Source organism: Ceratosolen solmsi, unplaced genomic scaffold, assembly GCF_000503995.2.
Source record: "Ceratosolen solmsi marchali unplaced genomic scaffold, CerSol_1.0 scaffold13, whole genome shotgun sequence".
Lineage (NCBI taxonomy): Eukaryota > Metazoa > Arthropoda > Insecta > Hymenoptera > Agaonidae > Ceratosolen > Ceratosolen solmsi.
This window is the reverse complement of record NW_011948418.1, coordinates 3,277,099-3,296,757: the sequence shown is the minus strand read 5'-3', so window position 1 is coordinate 3,296,757 and position 19,659 is coordinate 3,277,099. Positions and strand designations below refer to the sequence as shown.

At 23.7% G+C, this 19,659-nt stretch overlaps 2 protein-coding genes across 2 annotated transcripts in view; one reads left to right on the top strand and one right to left on the bottom strand.

Annotated features, from left to right (window-relative positions):
• The first annotated feature begins 2,054 nt into the window (after positions 1-2,054).
• LOC105360113 (probable cytochrome P450 305a1) lies at positions 2,055-14,935 on the top strand. The gene is made up of 8 exons (XM_011496907.1): positions 2,055-2,587; positions 8,802-9,056; positions 9,640-9,874; positions 10,323-10,482; positions 11,355-11,466; positions 12,078-12,258; positions 13,225-13,481; positions 14,671-14,935. The coding sequence occupies exons 1-8, from the start codon at positions 2,491-2,493 to the stop codon at positions 14,868-14,870; spliced, it is 1,497 nt and encodes a 498-aa protein (XP_011495209.1). The 5' UTR covers positions 2,055-2,490; the 3' UTR covers positions 14,871-14,935.
• Positions 14,936-16,525: 1,590 nt separating this feature from the next.
• Positions 16,526-19,659, bottom strand: part of LOC105360112 (probable cytochrome P450 303a1) — a 4,441-nt gene continuing 1,307 nt past the window's right edge. Inside the window, exons 3-8 of the mRNA XM_011496905.1 lie at positions 19,087-19,375; positions 18,722-18,969; positions 18,040-18,251; positions 17,654-17,740; positions 17,417-17,558; positions 16,526-16,785 (exon numbers count right to left, since the gene is read on the bottom strand). Of these exons, the coding sequence (XP_011495207.1) occupies positions 16,601-16,785; positions 17,417-17,558; positions 17,654-17,740; positions 18,040-18,251; positions 18,722-18,969; positions 19,087-19,375 (1,163 nt within the window). The 3' untranslated portion in view covers positions 16,526-16,600. The remainder of the gene's footprint in view (positions 16,786-17,416; positions 17,559-17,653; positions 17,741-18,039; positions 18,252-18,721; positions 18,970-19,086; positions 19,376-19,659) is intronic.

Below are 19,659 nucleotides of genomic sequence, written 5' to 3'. Positions count from 1 at the left end.
ATTTTGTTTATTCAAATTTAATAAAATCAGGTGTATAAGTTTTCGCGTATATAAATATAACATTTTAATAACGTTAAATAACGTAATTAAATAATTTTAGATCTATATTACTTACACATATGTAAAGTAGCACAATTCTTTCTTTTATATAAAAATATGGAAGTGGTTTGTTATATTAGTTTATATGTAAAATGATTCTTAATAAATATATAAACAAAGCCAACAAAACCAAACAATAAATATATCAAACTTCAATAAAGCCTGCGAATAATTAATTTAAATAATTTAAAGACCAATAATCATACTTGTTTAATTAATTATTTTAAAATACTTTGAAGACATTGTAGTATTTATATATAAAAATTTTTATTTTAATTAGGAATACTGATAATAAAATTAATAGGGCGTTTACTTTGTTAAAAAAATTAAAAACGTGTTAAATTTTATCATATTCGAACGTTTATATACTAAAAACTAATAACTGTTTAAACTACTGCAAAATTACTTTCCGACAAAATTGTACAAATAAATGACTTGTTATGAGATATAATCTTACAAACATTCATAATATATGTTCACATACAGCATTTTATACGAATATATTGTATTTTAAGAAAATGGGGGGGGGGTGGAAGAAAATAGGCTATAATTTTGTATGAATGTAAGCGATCCATTACATATGTGATTGAAGAAAATAAAAAATATCTCTAAATCTATCATTCAACGAAAATATGTTATATATTCGTTGCATTTAAAGATCCATTTATAATATTTCTTTGTATTAAAATTTACAGATCTTTAAATTAAAATTGTAATAACAAGGAGATAAATTAAACATTTGGTCCTAGTATTTGGATAAATATATAAATAGCAAATATTATGCAAACTATTGAATTCTTACTTCATTTAATCACTCGATTTTATATTTGAGGATCAAATATAAAAATCACTAACAATTCACTTTTTATTAATGTGACTGAAGATTTTTCTATTATAGCGATTCTTTTTTTTTGCAAACTGTACTTAATTTTTATTATTTGACATAATAAAAGTAAATTAAAAGATAATGTCTTTAGTGTTTAAAAATTAGCATATATGAAAACATAATCCTCTATTAACTTGGCAAGTAATCTAATATTATTGAATATAAGATTATAATTTTATTCTTCGTAAAAAAAAAATGCAACTCGTATTGGAAATATAGTTTTTTTCATTTATATATAACTAATAGTAATAATGATATGTCATATCATAAGTATCATATTTATAATTCCTTCTTGTTATATATAGCAGCAAGTGATATTTGATGAAAAGATTCCTTTGCGGTAAAAAAAAATCAATTCGATATCATATTTTCCATTAAAAATTTAAGATTTTTTTAATTCACAAATACTTTAGTCTCTCCAGATGATAAATAAACAAAGAAAACAACAAATTAGAACAATTCATAAAATTTTGCATAAAGAAAATTACTTCGCTTCTCTATGAGAACTGCTGATACATTCAATTCAAGGCATTCAATGTTTTTTAGTTTATAAAAACTACTAAATTGAAATATTTATGCTATTGGATAAAACGATTAAATTATCTTAAATATTAAATAATTTCATATAGTAAACAAATGTGCTTACACAATATTTTTGGCAAATAATTTTCGAAATTTATTATTTAAGGATATTTATATCCATCGATATTTTTCATACTACGAACTGTATTTGCATAAGTTTTTCTAAACTTAAGGAAAATAATACTACATAAAAAATAATACATAAAACTAAGGATCGAAGTAGCCATCTCACGGCTACTTATTAGCTTTACAATGCAAGAACGAGAAAGTTAAGACTAATTGAATTAGGAAACAATAATAATTATGGTTTTCAGATGCCAAGGCACGTAAGATGTAATTCTCGAAAACTACCGCCAAAGATGAGGTCAGCAAGATCCCTGGCTCGATAGCTAAATTCCCTTTGCCTAAATTCGGAACACAAACTCAATCCCCTCTCAACGCGTTTTCGTCGTGGGGCTTTCAGTTCCTCTCTGTCCATTAAGCTGGGCGTACGGTTCGAGAGCTGGACCGACAAAGACACGTAATCGCCGGTTCTCGAGCTTGAAATTCGGGAATGTTCGTTTTGGCACGTTTAGGGGCCCGCTGACGTATCTTTGATCATTTTGAAAAATGATTAAGAAAAAAAAGGCCTCGCTGTTACTACACGCGACGCCTTTATTCACTTGACAAGTGTGTGGGAGCTCAGTTGTTCGTGAATGCTTATCACGTCATAACAATAGAATTGTGTCGTAGATTGAAAGAGAAGTGAACTGTGATTACGTGCGCGATCACTGACGGTGCCAAGCGCGCGCTCATTATCGAGCCCTTCGTTCTCTCTCTCTCTCTCTCTCTCTCCTCTCTCCCTCTCGATATCCCTTTTTATTCTATTCTTGGCTTTTTATCGTTGAATTTAACGTACGCGCGGGTAGGCGAGTGCTGCCAAAATGATAGCAATCGAGTTGTTGCTACTGCTGATTATCGTCGGCCTTATTATCACTGAATTTGCGCGCGAAAAGTCGCACCAGAAAAGATACCCACCGGGTGAGTTCAATGATCATTGACATTTTATGGATCTATTTCAGCTAATATTAGTGAATTGGAAATAAATAACGATGAGGTAGAAAATATTATCTGGTGATAATTTTATATTTAATAAAACGAAAATATCTAATAGTTTTTAAGATAAGCTAATTATCTCTTTCAATTACGCATTAGTTTGTAATTATTTTAACTATTTGTTTGATTGAAAATAAATATCGACCATTTTCGATGCGACATTAATCATAATTTTAAATTAAAATTTTTTGTAATTTTTAAAAAATATATTTTGTAGTATAACCGTCAGTTTAATTTGTTTTAAAAGGTTATTTTGCAATTTTAGTTTTCAACATTAACATTTTCTGTATACCATTTCTATGTATTGGCAGCAATTTTCTAGACACTAATAAAAGATATATATATATATATATATATGTATATATGTGTGTGTGTATGCGTGTGTCTATTTATCTTTTAATAACGTAGGATTAGAATTTCATATGTAAGCTGGAATTATTTTACATATTTATTGGAATAACTGTAAACACAGTGTTTCAAAATAATTAAAGTTTATAAAATAATTCATATATTATTATTATATAAAATGTAAATATAATGTCAATTCCTGCTCATAAATGAGCTAATCTATAAATTAAAGGTTCAAATTTCCCTATACTTCGTTATGAAGTTTAAGTCATTAAATAAAATTGAATGCATGATTGCTTCCTTCTAAATACTTTTAAGAAAGAAACTAGAAACGTGACCGTTCTATCCACTTCTCCTATCCTCTAAAAATAGCATTAAGCGTGAAGTGCTATTATGAATGTTTCTGATTTTCGAAATTTTTTTATTCTTTTCTATTCTTAAATTAATATGTCACATATATTCGATTAATGACTTATAAATGACGTAAGTTCTCGGGGGCGTAAATTCAAATTTGTATACCGACCAACTAATTAATGATTACTATTGCTTAAAATGGTTCTTATTAATTTTATCGGAATTCAAAAACTATCCTTAAAAATGTCTTAATATGCACATAATATTATATATCTTGGAAAACCTTGAATTTTAATTCAATAAATATATATCGATAAATACAATCGATACGTTGAAAATATTATTTTGTTTTATGTTTATCTATATTAATTCGTATTATTTCAAGCAAGTAAAAATGATTTAGATATCATTGCGATTACGCACTAAGGCATTATAAGGTGGAGAGTTAAGCCTCTGAACTATAATTCACTTTTAAATTTTAACTAAATATAAATATAAATTATGTATTTTTTTAATGTCAATATTTCAAAATTACAAATTATTTTTTTATTTCAATAATTAAAATTGTATGAAGACGTATTTGTAAATGATAAAAAAAATAAAAGAAAAACCGTTAGTATAAGTATAAATTTTTAGTAGATAAACTAAGCCATATATTTATTTGATATTATCTAAGACGTATTAGATATTCTAATAAAATATGACGTACAGAAATTGTGTTGAGTAATGAAACGATTTGAAATATAGCAATAGACGAAAATTCTTGTATCACTAATATATTATTTTAAAGTAAATTATCAATGTACAATTATTTTTAATATCATGTAAGAGAATATTCTAGTATTGTTGAAGATTTAGAGAGAAATGAATTATTGCACCGATAATGTCATAATAATTCACTAATAATTTTATGTATAAGCAAATGTATAGAATAAAATTAGTTTATATAATTAATTTAAAATCATTTGTCATTATCCTATCATATAATGTAAAAAATTTTTCATAAATTAATATTGATTTTGAATACTATTCTTGAATACTTACTTCATTATATATAATTTGCAGTGGATCATATTTATTTTAGATAATTTATTTTTAAAAATTATTGATAATAATAGTGTTAAAAAATTTGATTAAAATTAATATCAACGTTTAATTAATACGTTTATAATTAATATCAATCCATTTTTAAACGGAACAAATAAAAAGTAAAATCATACGAACTACGAACTAGGCGAATATATATATATATATATATATATATATATATATATATATTACAATAAAACATATTTTCTATATTATAACTTGTATTTTTCAACATAAAAGTAACGTAAACATTAGAATTTTATTTTTAATAATTATAGCGCACAAATACATTTTTCGTAAAAAAGAGACATACTTAAATTTTGTATATTACTAATGTAATATCAAAGTTACTATATTATATACTACATATATATATATATATATATATATATATATAATTATTTATAATAGCATTTATGCAAAAATAATTCATGAAAAATTAAATGCAATGACTAACACTAAAAACTTATGTAACTACATAATGAAAATATATTGTTTTTATAATTATAGGCAAGACATGTTTTTTTTTTCTTTTCATATTTAATAATTACAAAAGTAAATCCTCAAAAAGTGAAGGAGGGACAATTTCAACTGCAATTAAGAGCAATTAACTTGTGCTCAAAACCTCAAAGTTCAAATACAATTGGCCTTTGAAAGTCATGAATGTAACTATTGCAACTTACGAACATACTTGTCGGTTCTTAATTTAATACTCTTTTAAGACATGTTTATTTGTATCTTTCAATTGTCTTCGTCATATTTTTTCATTCTTGTTGGATTTTGAATTTGATTTTCTTTATTTTGTTCTGGTATAATTGAAGAGTCTGAATAAAAAAGCTTTAAATAAAACATAAATATATTTATCTAAAATACGAATTTTAAAATTTTTGTTAATATACAAAATTAGAAGAAAATTAATTTTATATCATTAATAAAAATATAACTTCCTTGGATAAAATTTAATTTCTGCTTTGTCGATGATCGATATATTATTTGCAATTAGAATGCAATAGTATTTTTATTCGAAATTTTTATAATGTAATAATAATAGAAAAACTTTCTTTACATATTAAAATATTATCGGCAAAATTTTTTCATATAATAATTGTTTAAAAAAGAACCATATATTTATATTTACTCACACTCATTTATATAGATTTAGGCCTTGTGGTGTTTTATTTACAAAAACTTCATTAAAAAAATTTTTTTTTTTTTTTTTTTTTTTTTTTTTTAATAAATTTCTTTAATTCGTAACAAAATAATATTCAAATAGAATATTTTACTTTTATGGAGGTAAAATTGCGTTTTATAAATTTTAATCTACATTTGAATAGATAAAATATAATATTAATTTTGTTATTAAAATACAACTGATAGATCTCCTAAGTACAACATTAAAAATTAAATGTTTAGCTATTAGTTCAGTATATATGAAATTCATTATATTTAATTCATTATATTTAAAATTCAATGTATTTTTATAATAATTATTGTATTTATATCTCCTTTTATGTTATCGAAAATATATAGTTAGGATTCAAGACCATAATATTGATTTGGAAAATAATGTTTTTCATCGAACGTAACGTATCTTAGTTATCGAAAATGTTGAATAACAGAATTAATAGAATAGTTTCCCTATGATTTTCAATGAAATAAACTGGAGAAATAGTTGCTATTGTACATACATAAGAAACAAAATGTTAAAATGCAAAGCACATATCAGACTTTAATTTTTATAATGTTAAATGCAGTCTTCGTTACGCGAACTCACAATTGTATTCAATATTTTATAATGAATTATGTCTTAAAAAATATCTTTTGTCAGTTGAATTTTCCTAGTTTACATGTTTAGATTTATATGTAGGATATTTTATTACTTTAAAGATTATTTACCACAATATTAACACGAAATTGTTTTACAACTTGTTGAAATATAATAGAAAATTTTATTATTAATTTAATATTCATTAAATAAAATTCGTTAAAAATAATGCTAACATTAAAACAAAGTAAAACATAATATGGTTTTAAGATTATGTATTGTCTTTTTCAATTTATAACTTATTATAAATAATGAATACGTTAATAAAAATTAACTAATTTCGTTTTTTAACAATATAATAATATATTTTATTATTTCCTGAAAATTTTATTTGACTATTATAGTTCAAATAATTTAATAATGAAACTTATAATTTTAAATTGTTCTTCAATTTATCTATCTATAAATATATTTGTCTACTTAGTCTGAAATATTTAACTATAGCTTTCATTAAATAATATAAAAATTATAACAACGATGATAAAATGAGTATTTATTCTGTTACGAATCATCATTTTTGTTTGTTTGTATTATTTAAAGTTGTTCAATTGTCTATCGTCCGTAGATTACCAATGAGTCATTCAAATATCGATTTTATACATAATTACAAAGAGTTGATACATATATTGAAACTTTTTTTATGTATACCATTTGCATTTAGAAATAATGAAATATTCATATAATCTATTACAACTATCTTACTCTTCTATATTCATTGAATTTTTTTTTACTGCCGAATATATGCAACGAATGATGAATTTCGATTAAATTCTATCCGTTTACATTCTACATTACGCTTTTTTCAGGTTAAAAAGTTATGTAATTATTCACGGCTATTTTTTTTCACTCTATTTTTAATTTTAAATAAGTGTATGCTAATATATATATATTTTTTTTTTTTTTTTTTTTTTTTTTTTTTTTTTTTGATGGAATTAAGATAAAAAGTTTTGCGTACTAGGATGATAAAAGCTGTAGTGTACTAAAAATATTTTTACTCAATTTTTTTAAATGACGTAACTGGTATGTGTAATAAATGTATTTTAAAAATATAATTATGAATATTTATTATATTAATAATAATTTTTTGATCTTTTAAATTTTCAAACAAACATTGCATAAATAATATTTTATAAATTAATTAGCTCGTGTAAATAAATGTTGCTCATTCTAAAACAAAATATTTGAAATTTGTAAATAAAAAGTTTATTTTTATTTAAATTCTATTTATATTACACAAATTATGTCAAATAAAACACGCACACACACACACACACACACACACACACACACACACACACACACACACACACACACACACACACACACACACACACACATATATATATATATATAATGGTTTTACAGATAAATAATTTTCATTCGTAATTTTATCAATTAAAATTTTAAATTTCAATGAATTAAAGTTTTGTATAAAGACAAATTTAAAAAAGTTTATTCGATAAGAGTTAAAACAAATAGTGGAATGTCTATATAGAATTTAAAATATGAGATTAAAATAAATTTAAATTTCTTTTGTATCGTCGATAAATTGATTGATATTCGATAAGATTGAAATATATTTTAAATTCGTAAAATCAATAAATTGAGTATTCAAATACTATTCAATGTACAATTTAATATTTTACGGAATCAAAAGCACAGGAGGAGAATATTTTAGAAATTATTAGTTTAATTTTTGATTTATAGAATCTGAGTAACGAAATGCACTTTACAGAACGATTTTGTATAAATTGAAAATTCTGAACATTCGGTACCGCATTCTTAAAACATTCGTTATAATACATTATTTGCTCGTTTATTTATGTTATAATTTAATATTTTTATTTAAATGTTCAACTATTATAAGATATCAGTTGCACATAATTTTGTAGTATCCCTTGTTCAGACATGTTTCCATACATAATGGCAACTTAACCGCTTCAGGATAAGTTTTATTAAAATTTTTAAAAATATTTATTTTAATAATTAATAGAAAAATTATAGTGCAAAAATTATTTATTATTCCAAGAACTTCGACAATTATTGTTACCATTTATATATAATTATTTAAATAATCATTCTTCTATATAACTATTACTACAAAATAATTGGACTTGATGTTGTAATTGTGTCTAAAAACTACTTAAATACTATTTTTAATCTATTATAAAATATATTCGCTTATATTCAAGAAAGAAAAAATGTTTAATGCACATTTACTCGTATATAAAATATTAATTATATTTAAATCAAATTTCTAAAAAATGAAACACTTAAAGTTAAAAAAACGAAAATAATTTTCTTTTACTATTGAATAATATTGTTTAAATAAGTTTAAAAATGACACATCAATGATTTAAATTGTAGTAATGCTACCTCCCATTAGACAACTTATCAAAACATTAAAAAACTACCACTACCTCTTCTATAAAGTGTGTCAATCTAAAGAAAGACTTTTCTCAAATCACCTACCTTTCACAATTCGTAGCTATCCAGAGGAAATGAAAATCGACTATTTTTCAGGACCATTTCCATGGCCATTCATCGGAAACATGAAAGAGTTACGGGAGTTAAGTAAGAAATTGGGTGGCCAACGCGAGGCGTTATTGGAGTTATCGAGGCGCTATGAAAGCCCAATAATTGCACTGAGACTCGGCAGTAGTAATACAATAGTAGTTTCTGGTAGCGAATGCATTAATGCTGTCTTGAGTGCCGAGGAGTATGACGGTCGGCCATGGAATTATTTTATACAGTTGCGAAATATGGGCAAGAAAAAAGGTAAGATTTTTGGTAAGATTTTTGGTGGTTGATTGTGCCAAGTGTGCCAATATTCATAAGTGATGATAATATTAAAATCTTTCAAAAAAAAAAAACCTATTCGGGCTCACAGTGTTTTTCAATCATCGTAATTACATAGTTAATTCAAGTACATAACAATATCATTTATACAATTTGCAGTGCAAATTAAGATTTCATTTTTTTCAGTTTTTATCTCCCTCAGAAATACGTGCAATTCAATGTCTGTATAAATTTTCATAAAATTAATCGAATCAGAAATATGAAAATATATATATATATATATTCTTAATTTAATGCAATCCAGTGAATAATGGTAAGATTAGCACAAATCGAATTAACATTAAATGTTTATACAAGCTATTCTTTTCCTCAATATTGATATTTATCTAAACTAAATTACAATTCAATGATAAATTCATTATAAAAAGTTGTATATAATATCCTTCAAATGGATAGATATAAATAATATTTGCTCAATTGTATAAGAAGATTATTATTTTTCACTATTGATTTTATATTTTTTATTTTATTGCTTAACATGTATTAATTTTTAATTATCAAGGCTTAACGATGAACGACGGGCAAGACTGGAGAGATATACGAAACTGGTTTGTAAAAAGTATGAAAGCAATTGGATTTGCACGTCGTGAAATGACCGATTCCATCAAAGAAGAGATTCTTATTGTTATTAATGATATCAAAGATGGTGGTGTGCGAACTATGAAACCAATCATCGTTCCTGTCATTATGAATGTTCTTTGGATTTTTGCAGCAGGCAAAAGATTCAACAAGAACAAGTATGTACATGAAAATTGTTCTTTTTCGGGAAAATGTCGATAATAATAAAGCATAACATATCTTTATCTATTGCATAAACGCTTATAGATAATTTATACAAATTTATACGAAAAAAAAAAAATTAATTATTTTCAATATAAATAAAAAAAAATGTAGAATAACATATTATTATAATAATTAGGGTTTATTGAATTTATAAAATCCTTAAACTTAAATGCTTCACTCGCTATCTGATAAAGATACAATACCATTTCATTTATAAAAAATTAATAAAATTTCACTTTGGTTTCACAAGCCAAACTTTACAATGAATTTTTTAATTTTATTTTTAAAATCTTAATAATAACGATGAAATGTTTATTAATGATTGTGATTATATTATCAAGAATATAAGTAAACCGAGTACTTACCAGCTTGAAATACTCAACGCTTTTAATTTATGCTTAGATTACAGTATTTTATCGATCTAATGGAAAGACGAGCACAAGCTTTTGATATGACCGGTGGTGTCCTTTCGGCTTACCCGTGGATTCGTCATATCGCGCCCGAATATTCGGGCTACAATCTTCTTGTTACCATTAATAATGAATTCAAAGCAATTCTTATGGTACGATAATTTCTTTTATTATTACATAAAGACTTGTTATATACGACTTTTATAGGCTACAAAACAGAAGAAACATCAAACACGAAAGTTTCATTTCACTTTCATACGCAGATTACAAGTAATTTTCAATCTTTCATTACAAATACCAGCACTTACGAGAATGTAAAGATATTTCAAAGTAAAATTCCAATCAAAACTTGGATATAGCGTTTTGATATAAAAATGATATGTATACAAGTTCATATTTCCGTTCGGATGTGTAGTCTATTAAAAAAAATTAATTTAATTTTAGTTTATAATATATTACAGACATAGTTCATGAGAGACTGCAGTTTTTTAGTCTTAATTGAAAAAATCTTTATTTATTTATCTTTTAAAGAATTATTTAAATCTGAGATATGGATTTTATTATAAAGTAAAAAAAAAACGCATTTACGTCTGTATAATAAATATAATAAATAATTAACGATTAATGACGTAAGTAAGAAAGTTCTAAATAAATTACAAGTATTTTCTCAGGTATAATCTCAGGCAATTAGAATTTTATTCAAATGGACTTCTACTTTTCCCTCGACACTCATTGCCATGACGAAGAATATCGTAGTTTTCAAGCCAATAAACATTAATAAAAATTCACAATCTTTCATAAATTCATGAATGTAACTAAAATATAGGCATGCAAATAAAAAAAAAAAAAAAAAATTAGATTATTTAAAATTGTTAAGAGGACGACCAATTAGTTTAGTTTAACGAAAATGAATTCCAATAAATATTTTCCGAATAAAAGGAGATATTTATAAATTATATTGTTTAATTTTTTTTATCATTTGGAATATTATTTTTCAAGATTTTAATGAATTTTATTATATTAGGAAACTATTGAAGAACATAAAAAAAACTACGTGCCAGGAAGTGAGGCTGATTTAATAGATATGTTTTTAAACGAAATGTATACGGGAAAGGGCCCGGAAGCTGGTTTTGACGGTATAATACAACAATAATTTTCTACTATTTAAATATATATATATATATATATATATATATATATATAAGTAATAAAGTGAAGCGCTATTTATTAATAGATATAATATTTATATTTCACGAAGTAAGGTTGAAATTAATATAATATGTCTTTTGCCTTTGCAAAAGTAAAAATCAATTTTTTAGTATCATTATAATAAGAATAAATGAATTTTAATTTTCATTGATATAACCCTATATCATTATCTTTGCTGTTTATAAATAACTACAATGTTTACAATTTAAATGTATAATTATACGACTTGTTGAGAATTCAAGTTTGAGTACTCAAGTATTGAATTTTATATTTATTCAATTGTACAATGTTTAAGAAAGTTCTATATATATCTACAATATAAATATTAATTATAAATTAAACTTTGAAATTGAAGTTAAAAATAATAAATCGATACTTTATGTATGTATCTTAAAATTTAATAAGTAAACATAAATAATTTATAAAAAAAAATAAATAAAAATCAATGATAAAATATGCACTTCAAATTAATTTAACATAATTTTACATAATGTATTCTAATATGAATAATCACTTATGTATTGTTTATTTGTTTTAGAGGATCAGCTGGTGATCATACTTGTAGATATTCTTCTAGCAGGACTTAATATTACAGCCACCACATTGGATTTTCTATTTCTTAATATGTTAATTAATCAAGATGCACAGAAATTACTTCATGAAGAAATCGATCGAGTGATAGGGCAAGAAAAGCTTCCGGATTCCAATGATAAATCAAAGTAAATTCTATTGTATATTATTGAACAAAAATCAGTTTGTTAACTAAATATTTTAATTAGATTTAATTTTTTTATTATATATATATATATATATATGAAATTTTTATATTTTTATTATATCTATGAAATTAAGATCGTAAATTATACGTAATATGATAAATCTATACGTATTTACATTTTTAAATTCAAAACATTATTTTATTTTCAATTAAAATATTTTCATATAAGATAATATAAATTTACTTTTTTATTATAATTTTTAATAAATATTATTTTAACTAATACGTTGGTAAAATGGGTTATAAGTTTGAACGCTTCAATCATTCACATAACTTTATACGTCCAATCATAAAATTCATAAAAGTGTTACATCGGTTACTATTCCAAGGTCTACACGTAAAAATTCAGGATACTAGGTATTTATCGTAATATCTCCTAGCAGATTGCTAGTTACACAAGTATGCAGGAGAGTAAAAGCGCAGCTTTCTATAGTTACATATGCATCTACACATCTATATCTAATGCGAACTATCTTCACTAAGTGGACGATAACTTTCTTCGTGAGAAAGATTTTTCTCGTACTTTTTAATGATATAGAAGACGATTATACGTGAATCTTTTTTTTTTTTTTTTTTTTTTTAATTAAACGTTTATCTATTCGATATTTCATACTATAGGGTACATTAAATCGGATAAAAGAACAACAATTCTAGCGCCAATAGTAAATTAAGTATACAAATGTTTCTAATAACAGTGCATTGTTTATATAATATTTAATATAGGATTTCCTATTATTTTTTTTTTTATTAGAACAAATTAATTTTTCATAGCTATAACATTACGCGTCGAATGTTTTTATGCAAAGGCCAATTTGATATTCAAAGGTGGTAAACAAAAGTTATTCAGTTACTGAGAGGTAAGACAAATTGTAATTCGATTATTTTTATGGAAAATATTTTGTTTCAGAATGCCATATACACAGGCAATAATATTTGAAAGTCAAAGGTTAGTACCGGTTGTGCCTATAATTGGACCAAGACGAGTATTACAGGACACAAAACTTCTCGACTACGATATACCAAAGGACAGCTTCGTTCTTATGAATCTGCATTCAATTCATGCAGATCCGAAACTATACCCGGAACCCTACAGTTTTAAACCCGAACGATTCCTCATGGAGGGAGCAATCGTTCGAGATGCCAATCTACTGTTTTTCGGAAAAGGTAAGAGACCCAATCAGGGTGGTATAAAAATTTCGAAGATTTTAAATATTTCATATAGCGAAATATACCCTATCGAGAATACATTTTAAATACTTATAAATTTCACTCTCCTGCTATAAACGAACAGCAAAAAGATTGTAAGCTTTATAATTTTGGTGAATTGAGACACTTTTGAGTTCTAAAACATAATAATTAACAAAGATTTTTGAAAAACTGCTCCAGTATTATTATTGTACGAGTATTTATTTACGAATAGTATAAAGAGTTCAATCCAATACAATTTTATCCACTTTTATATAAAATTATAAAAATTATTATAAACAATCATTGATTTAGAAAAACTGAAAATCTATAAAGCTCATCTAAATATATATTTGAAGTATAAGTAATAAGAAAAATTGCAATAGAAAGCTATTTTAATTTATATAGATTATTTTTAACTATTATTTTTAACAACAATTATAATAATGTTATTTATGAAACAAATTATGTAGTTATTAATGTGTACATTGATTTATTGAATAATTTTTTTATATAATATTTTACTATAATAATTTTAATATTTCATAATATTAGTTTTATAAACATTAAATATTGTCTATAAAACTCGTAAAAAATTATCGCATTATTTGTAAACTGAATTTACACATAATAATTATGCAAATTATTTTGTATAAGTGCTAGAAATATTTATAACGCAATACCTTGGAAATTATGTTTTACAATAATTTTTATATAAAACATTGATCTATTTTTAGAGATTATATATTTTATGAAAACAAGAATTAATTAATAATTGTATAAAATTATAAAAAATAATTTCCACGTTATTAAATTTAAATAATCATACATTAAAAATATATTTAGAGGAATTTTCATAAATGTTTATCGAATATTAATCAATTGAAACAAATTTTGCTCTCATCTTAATAATAATAATAATATGATAAAAATTAAATTAAAAATTTAACAGAGAATTAAAATGACAATGAAAATAAGAAATTAATTAATGCCAAACCCTTTATTTGAGTTATTTTTTAAATCGAAGACATAAATTCTTAATTAAACAAATTATTATATAAATAACAAATTTTAAGATAGAATAAATTTGATTAGAATACGGGTGTAGCAAGGCACTGAATAAAAATCCTGAAATCATTGCAATTTGCTTGTAATTTGTTTTATTTAGGAAAGCGTCAGTGTCCTGGTATTTCTCTAGCAAAGACGGCGCTATTTTTGCTTTTTACTGGAATAATGCAACGTTACAAGCTGCTACCAGTTCCAGATGAGAAACCGCCAAGTATGCAAATTAAAATGGGCTTGACAATGTCACCAAAACCCTACAATGTACTTTTAGTACCTAGAACTCAAACTGTCATACCCAATTGAGGATTTTCGTATTAAAAGATAAGATCGAAATAAAAGTGTACAGCAATGCTGATCTTATAAATAATTAGAATATGTATACAACAACTTGTAAATTAAATTAAATAAAGCTATATAAAAATGTAAGATTATGACTGCCTAGATATGACATAAACTTTTGAGAAAAATAATATAAGTCTATAAATTGCAAATTTATTTTCATTTTTATTTATTGTAAGTAAAATTTCCATATGAAATATTCAGTTGCCAAAATAATTTTATTAAATCTTATATATATATATATATATATATATATATATATGTAATATTGAAGTATTTACATATTATAAATACCATTTTCAATATCAAATTGTAATTTTAAAAATTATTTATAATGCATTTATTAAAGATGGGAAATCATGATCTTTACAGTATTAAATATACAAGTATTAAATACGAAATAAGTTTTAGTCAATAATTTTATACTATCTAAGCTTTAAAATAAATTATGACTATAAAGTTTATCTCCTTTAGTCTTTTATTGATTTTCAATTAGATCTACAGTAAGATATACAACAAAATTTCTCGGTATATAGCTTAACCGATTGATATAATTATTTTTATTAGCTGATCCTTGTTAATATTATTGAAATAAAAATGAAATAAAAAATTTATTTGTTGAACATTATTATTTTTCTATAGGTATTAAGAATTCTTAAAGCTAAAGAATGATCGTTAAGATTTCATACGTTAAAATAATGAATAATGAAATAATATAGTCAGTATTTTAGTTTATTGTATTATATTTATTCAGTGTTACAGTTGTATGTGTTGTCAATTAAAAATATTTACATTGTTTGTTTTATTAAAACGGTTATTATTAAAAATAATTATTTTTAATTTTATAATATTTTTAAACAGTTGTTGCAAATATTCCAACTTCATAAGATTAATATATAAATTATAAAGCCTTATTTTTTAATATATATTTCCATGAATTTCAAGTAATAATATTTTTTTTAATAAAACTATTTTGTTATAAAATGGATCCTAAAATCATTCATAAAATCAATTAAATTACCCGAATGATAAAATCAAATTGTAGTAATGCTGTTTATGAGAAATTATATTTTATATTTCTACATTTTATATTTCTGGTATTAATTAGTGTGCGAACTTTCATAATTGTCAAATGAATGTGTACATGAAAAAACGCGATAGTAAAAAGTAAAAATATTTTAATATTTTTTTAACATTTCAGTATGAAATAAAATAAGGTAATGTAAAGTTGATATGATTAGTCAAGCAATAGTAACAAAAATTATTTACAATATACTTCGAGATAATACTTTTTCATTTCCAATTTTAATGTTTAATTTTGTCTTTTTATACTGAAAAGCAATTTTTGTTCCAAATATTGTTAATTATAGAAAAATTACCATTCTAAATTATATGTATCATTATAAAAAATTAAAGTAAAGTAAATTTAATTAAAGTTAATTAAAACTTAACTTTCGTGCCATTTAAAGAGAAAAATTAAAAAAAATCATATTTATCTCCGTCCTAATTTAATCGCATGAACAGTTCATTTGTAATAACTAACAAATAAAGCAATTAATTACAAGAAGCTAATTTTCAAATTTATGTCAGGCATTATCGTAATATTTCCATAATAGTTTCAAATCTATGAGCCAAGTATTCTGCGTCAATACTTTTCAATATTTGAAATAGCTAATCCATTATTATTTATTTATTTATTGTGTTCTTTTTGTTAGCTTGAGATAAAAAGGCTTGGGCGATACGACAAATCCATCGAAACCGTTGATATCGGGCTTAGCGTATTTTTCATCAATTTCAAAGTCAAAGTGATGCAGAATGTTGGTGAAATAAACAAAAAGTGTCGAGCGCGCTAAATTCTCGCCAAGACATCGTCTTTTACCTAAAATATTTAGAAATGCATTTACGTTGGAAAAAATTCTAATACAACAATACAAATTATTACTTTTACATATTAGTTAAATTTTTTAATGAATATTAAAAAAAAAGAAATTAATTAATATTTTTTAATTAAAAATATATACTTAGTAATAAGTTACTTAAAATTAAGAAAAATGTAAATATTATATTAAATTTTATTATATTGTATGACATAATTAACACACTGTTTACTATAAATATTATTATTTTTTTAGTATTATTACTTTTTTGTGCTTCAATACCATCCATAATATTCATTTAAAAGTAATTTGCCTTTGTATTTTCACTATTTGCAAAGGCATAATGTCAAATAATTTTACATCGCAGTTTCTTCTTATAATTTAATAAAAATACATAATTTATTTACAATAGGTATAAAAAATATGTTGGTTATAGAGAAGAAAATAATTTTGATGTCAATTATTCATGTACAATTATATTATAATTTTTTTTTTTTTTTTTTTTTTTTTTTTTTTTATGAATAAAAATTATAAAATTTAATTGAAAATTATCAAATTATTTTATTAAAAATAACAATCGAATATAAATATAGTTAAAATAATAGTTTAAATAATTCAAATTAATTTTATTACCAAGTCCAAATGGTATAAAAGCATTATTTTGTTGAAATTTTCCTTGATCGTTTAAAAACCTTTGTGGATCAAATTCTTCTGGATTCTTCCAATAAGATTTATCATTATGAGCAGTACGAAAATTTAATAAAATAACGGTATCCTTAACAGAATAAAATATATTATCGTTTTCAGTTTACTATCGAATAATCTAGTATATAATTTCAAAAAAGAAAGTAATACTGTTTAATGCATTACCTCGGGAATTAAATATCCATTTAAAGATATATCTTTCATGGCTCTGTGCGGCAATCCCAACGGCGCTAATTCTAAATATCTTTGTATCTTACAAAAATAATGAATTATTTTTAATAAAAATAATAATAATATTAATAAACCAAATTCACGTTTTTCCAAATTTGAAAATAATTGAAATTATTTAGTAATTTAAACTATATATGACTATTTATTTAGTGATAGGCATAGATATATTTATATAAATTTTTATGGATAATTCAATAATTAAATTAATGCTTTATTTAAATTGCTTAAATATACATAAAGATAGATACAAAAATGAATTGCATTGTAATGACTAAGAGATTAGTATCAAATTTAATAGGAAAATATATTAATATATGTACCTCGGCAATAAAAGCCTCTATGAATGGCAGATTTTTCATATCTGCCAATGTTGGTGATCTATCTCTACCTACGACTTTATTCAATTCATCCTGTAATTCCTTTTGCCATTGTGGATTCAGTGCTATGTAAGCAATTATCCATGCCAACGTGTCGCTCGTTGTCTTCGAACCAGCGAGAAATAGGTCCAAACACAGGACCAATAAATTTTCCCCTTCAAGTATTTTCAAATATATTTTAACTTAAATATCTTGATAGGCATAAGCAAATTTTGTGCATAAAATTTTGAGATTATTATACTGATTATAAGTTATAATTCGACCAAATTACCTTAGTATTCAATTATATGTATTAATATATATATATATATATATATACATAAAAAGTTTGTAAAACCTTTTATTATTATAATCTGTAAAGTATTATTAAAATAAATTTTATTATAATATATATACATATAATATCTGTTATGATGAATATTTATGCACATATATGCACATGCTTTTAATATTAAACATATAATCTTGAGAAAACTACGATTATACAAGCTATATAATTAAAAATTATTATTTCTAATTGATTATTCGGCATCAATTATTTCATAGTTTCATCGATAAGCAATATACATTTATTTTATTTATTGACTATATTTATTTACTAAATAACAGGATATTATATACTTACGGTCGAAATTTATCTCTTCTTTAGTTGCCTCTTCATTAGTCCCTTTTTTAATTTCCATGAGATATCTATCGATCAGGTCGCGTGGATCATCTTGTGGAAGGTTAGCCATATGATTGTCAATTTCATCGTTAAAGAAACTCCAGAGTCGATCAAGCATCGTAACAAGATCGTTGTAACCTAAGAGTTTTGGTATAAAGAAGCGCAGGAATGGAAGGTGCGACATTAATCCACCTAGCATATCATTTACCCTATACAAATTGAATTATAGGCTTATTTTTAGTAATTAAGTACAATATTACACAAGTTATATAGATAAAATAAAAAACAAAAAATTTTAATTTCCATTTTTTGTAATGAATATTTACCTGAAAACCTCGTGAACGATCCATAATAACTCTTTACACTTTTTATCGTTGTACTCAAATCTGTGGCCAGCAAAAGTCGTCCAAAGCATATTTAATACGGCTACGTCGAAAGCTTTCTGCATAGAAACTGGACCAGCTTTACTCTGCTGACTAAGGAACTCGATTAGGCCCTGCGATTCGATGTCAAGTTGTTGGGACATCACTTTGTAACTGAAGCCGAAGGTCTTCAAATGCCGCATTGTAAATCTGCGGTTTTGCATCCAATTAGAGCCATCAGAGAACAAAATACCTGGAGCCAGTTCAGAAGTTTGCATAGATAACGTTTAGCAAATGTTTACCATATGGACCTGCTTTACAAAAGAAATCATTTTTGTTTCTAAAATTTTCCGAAACTTAACCCGATTTTAATTTTATACTATTATTATTAGCATGGATTACCATTACTGAATAAATGTACTTGATGAGTTTTTTCTAATTCATTCCAAATTGAAAATTAAAATATTGTAATAAACAATATGCATTTATTTTAATCGAATATTTTATTAGTATTATAATATAAAATTTTAAATATAT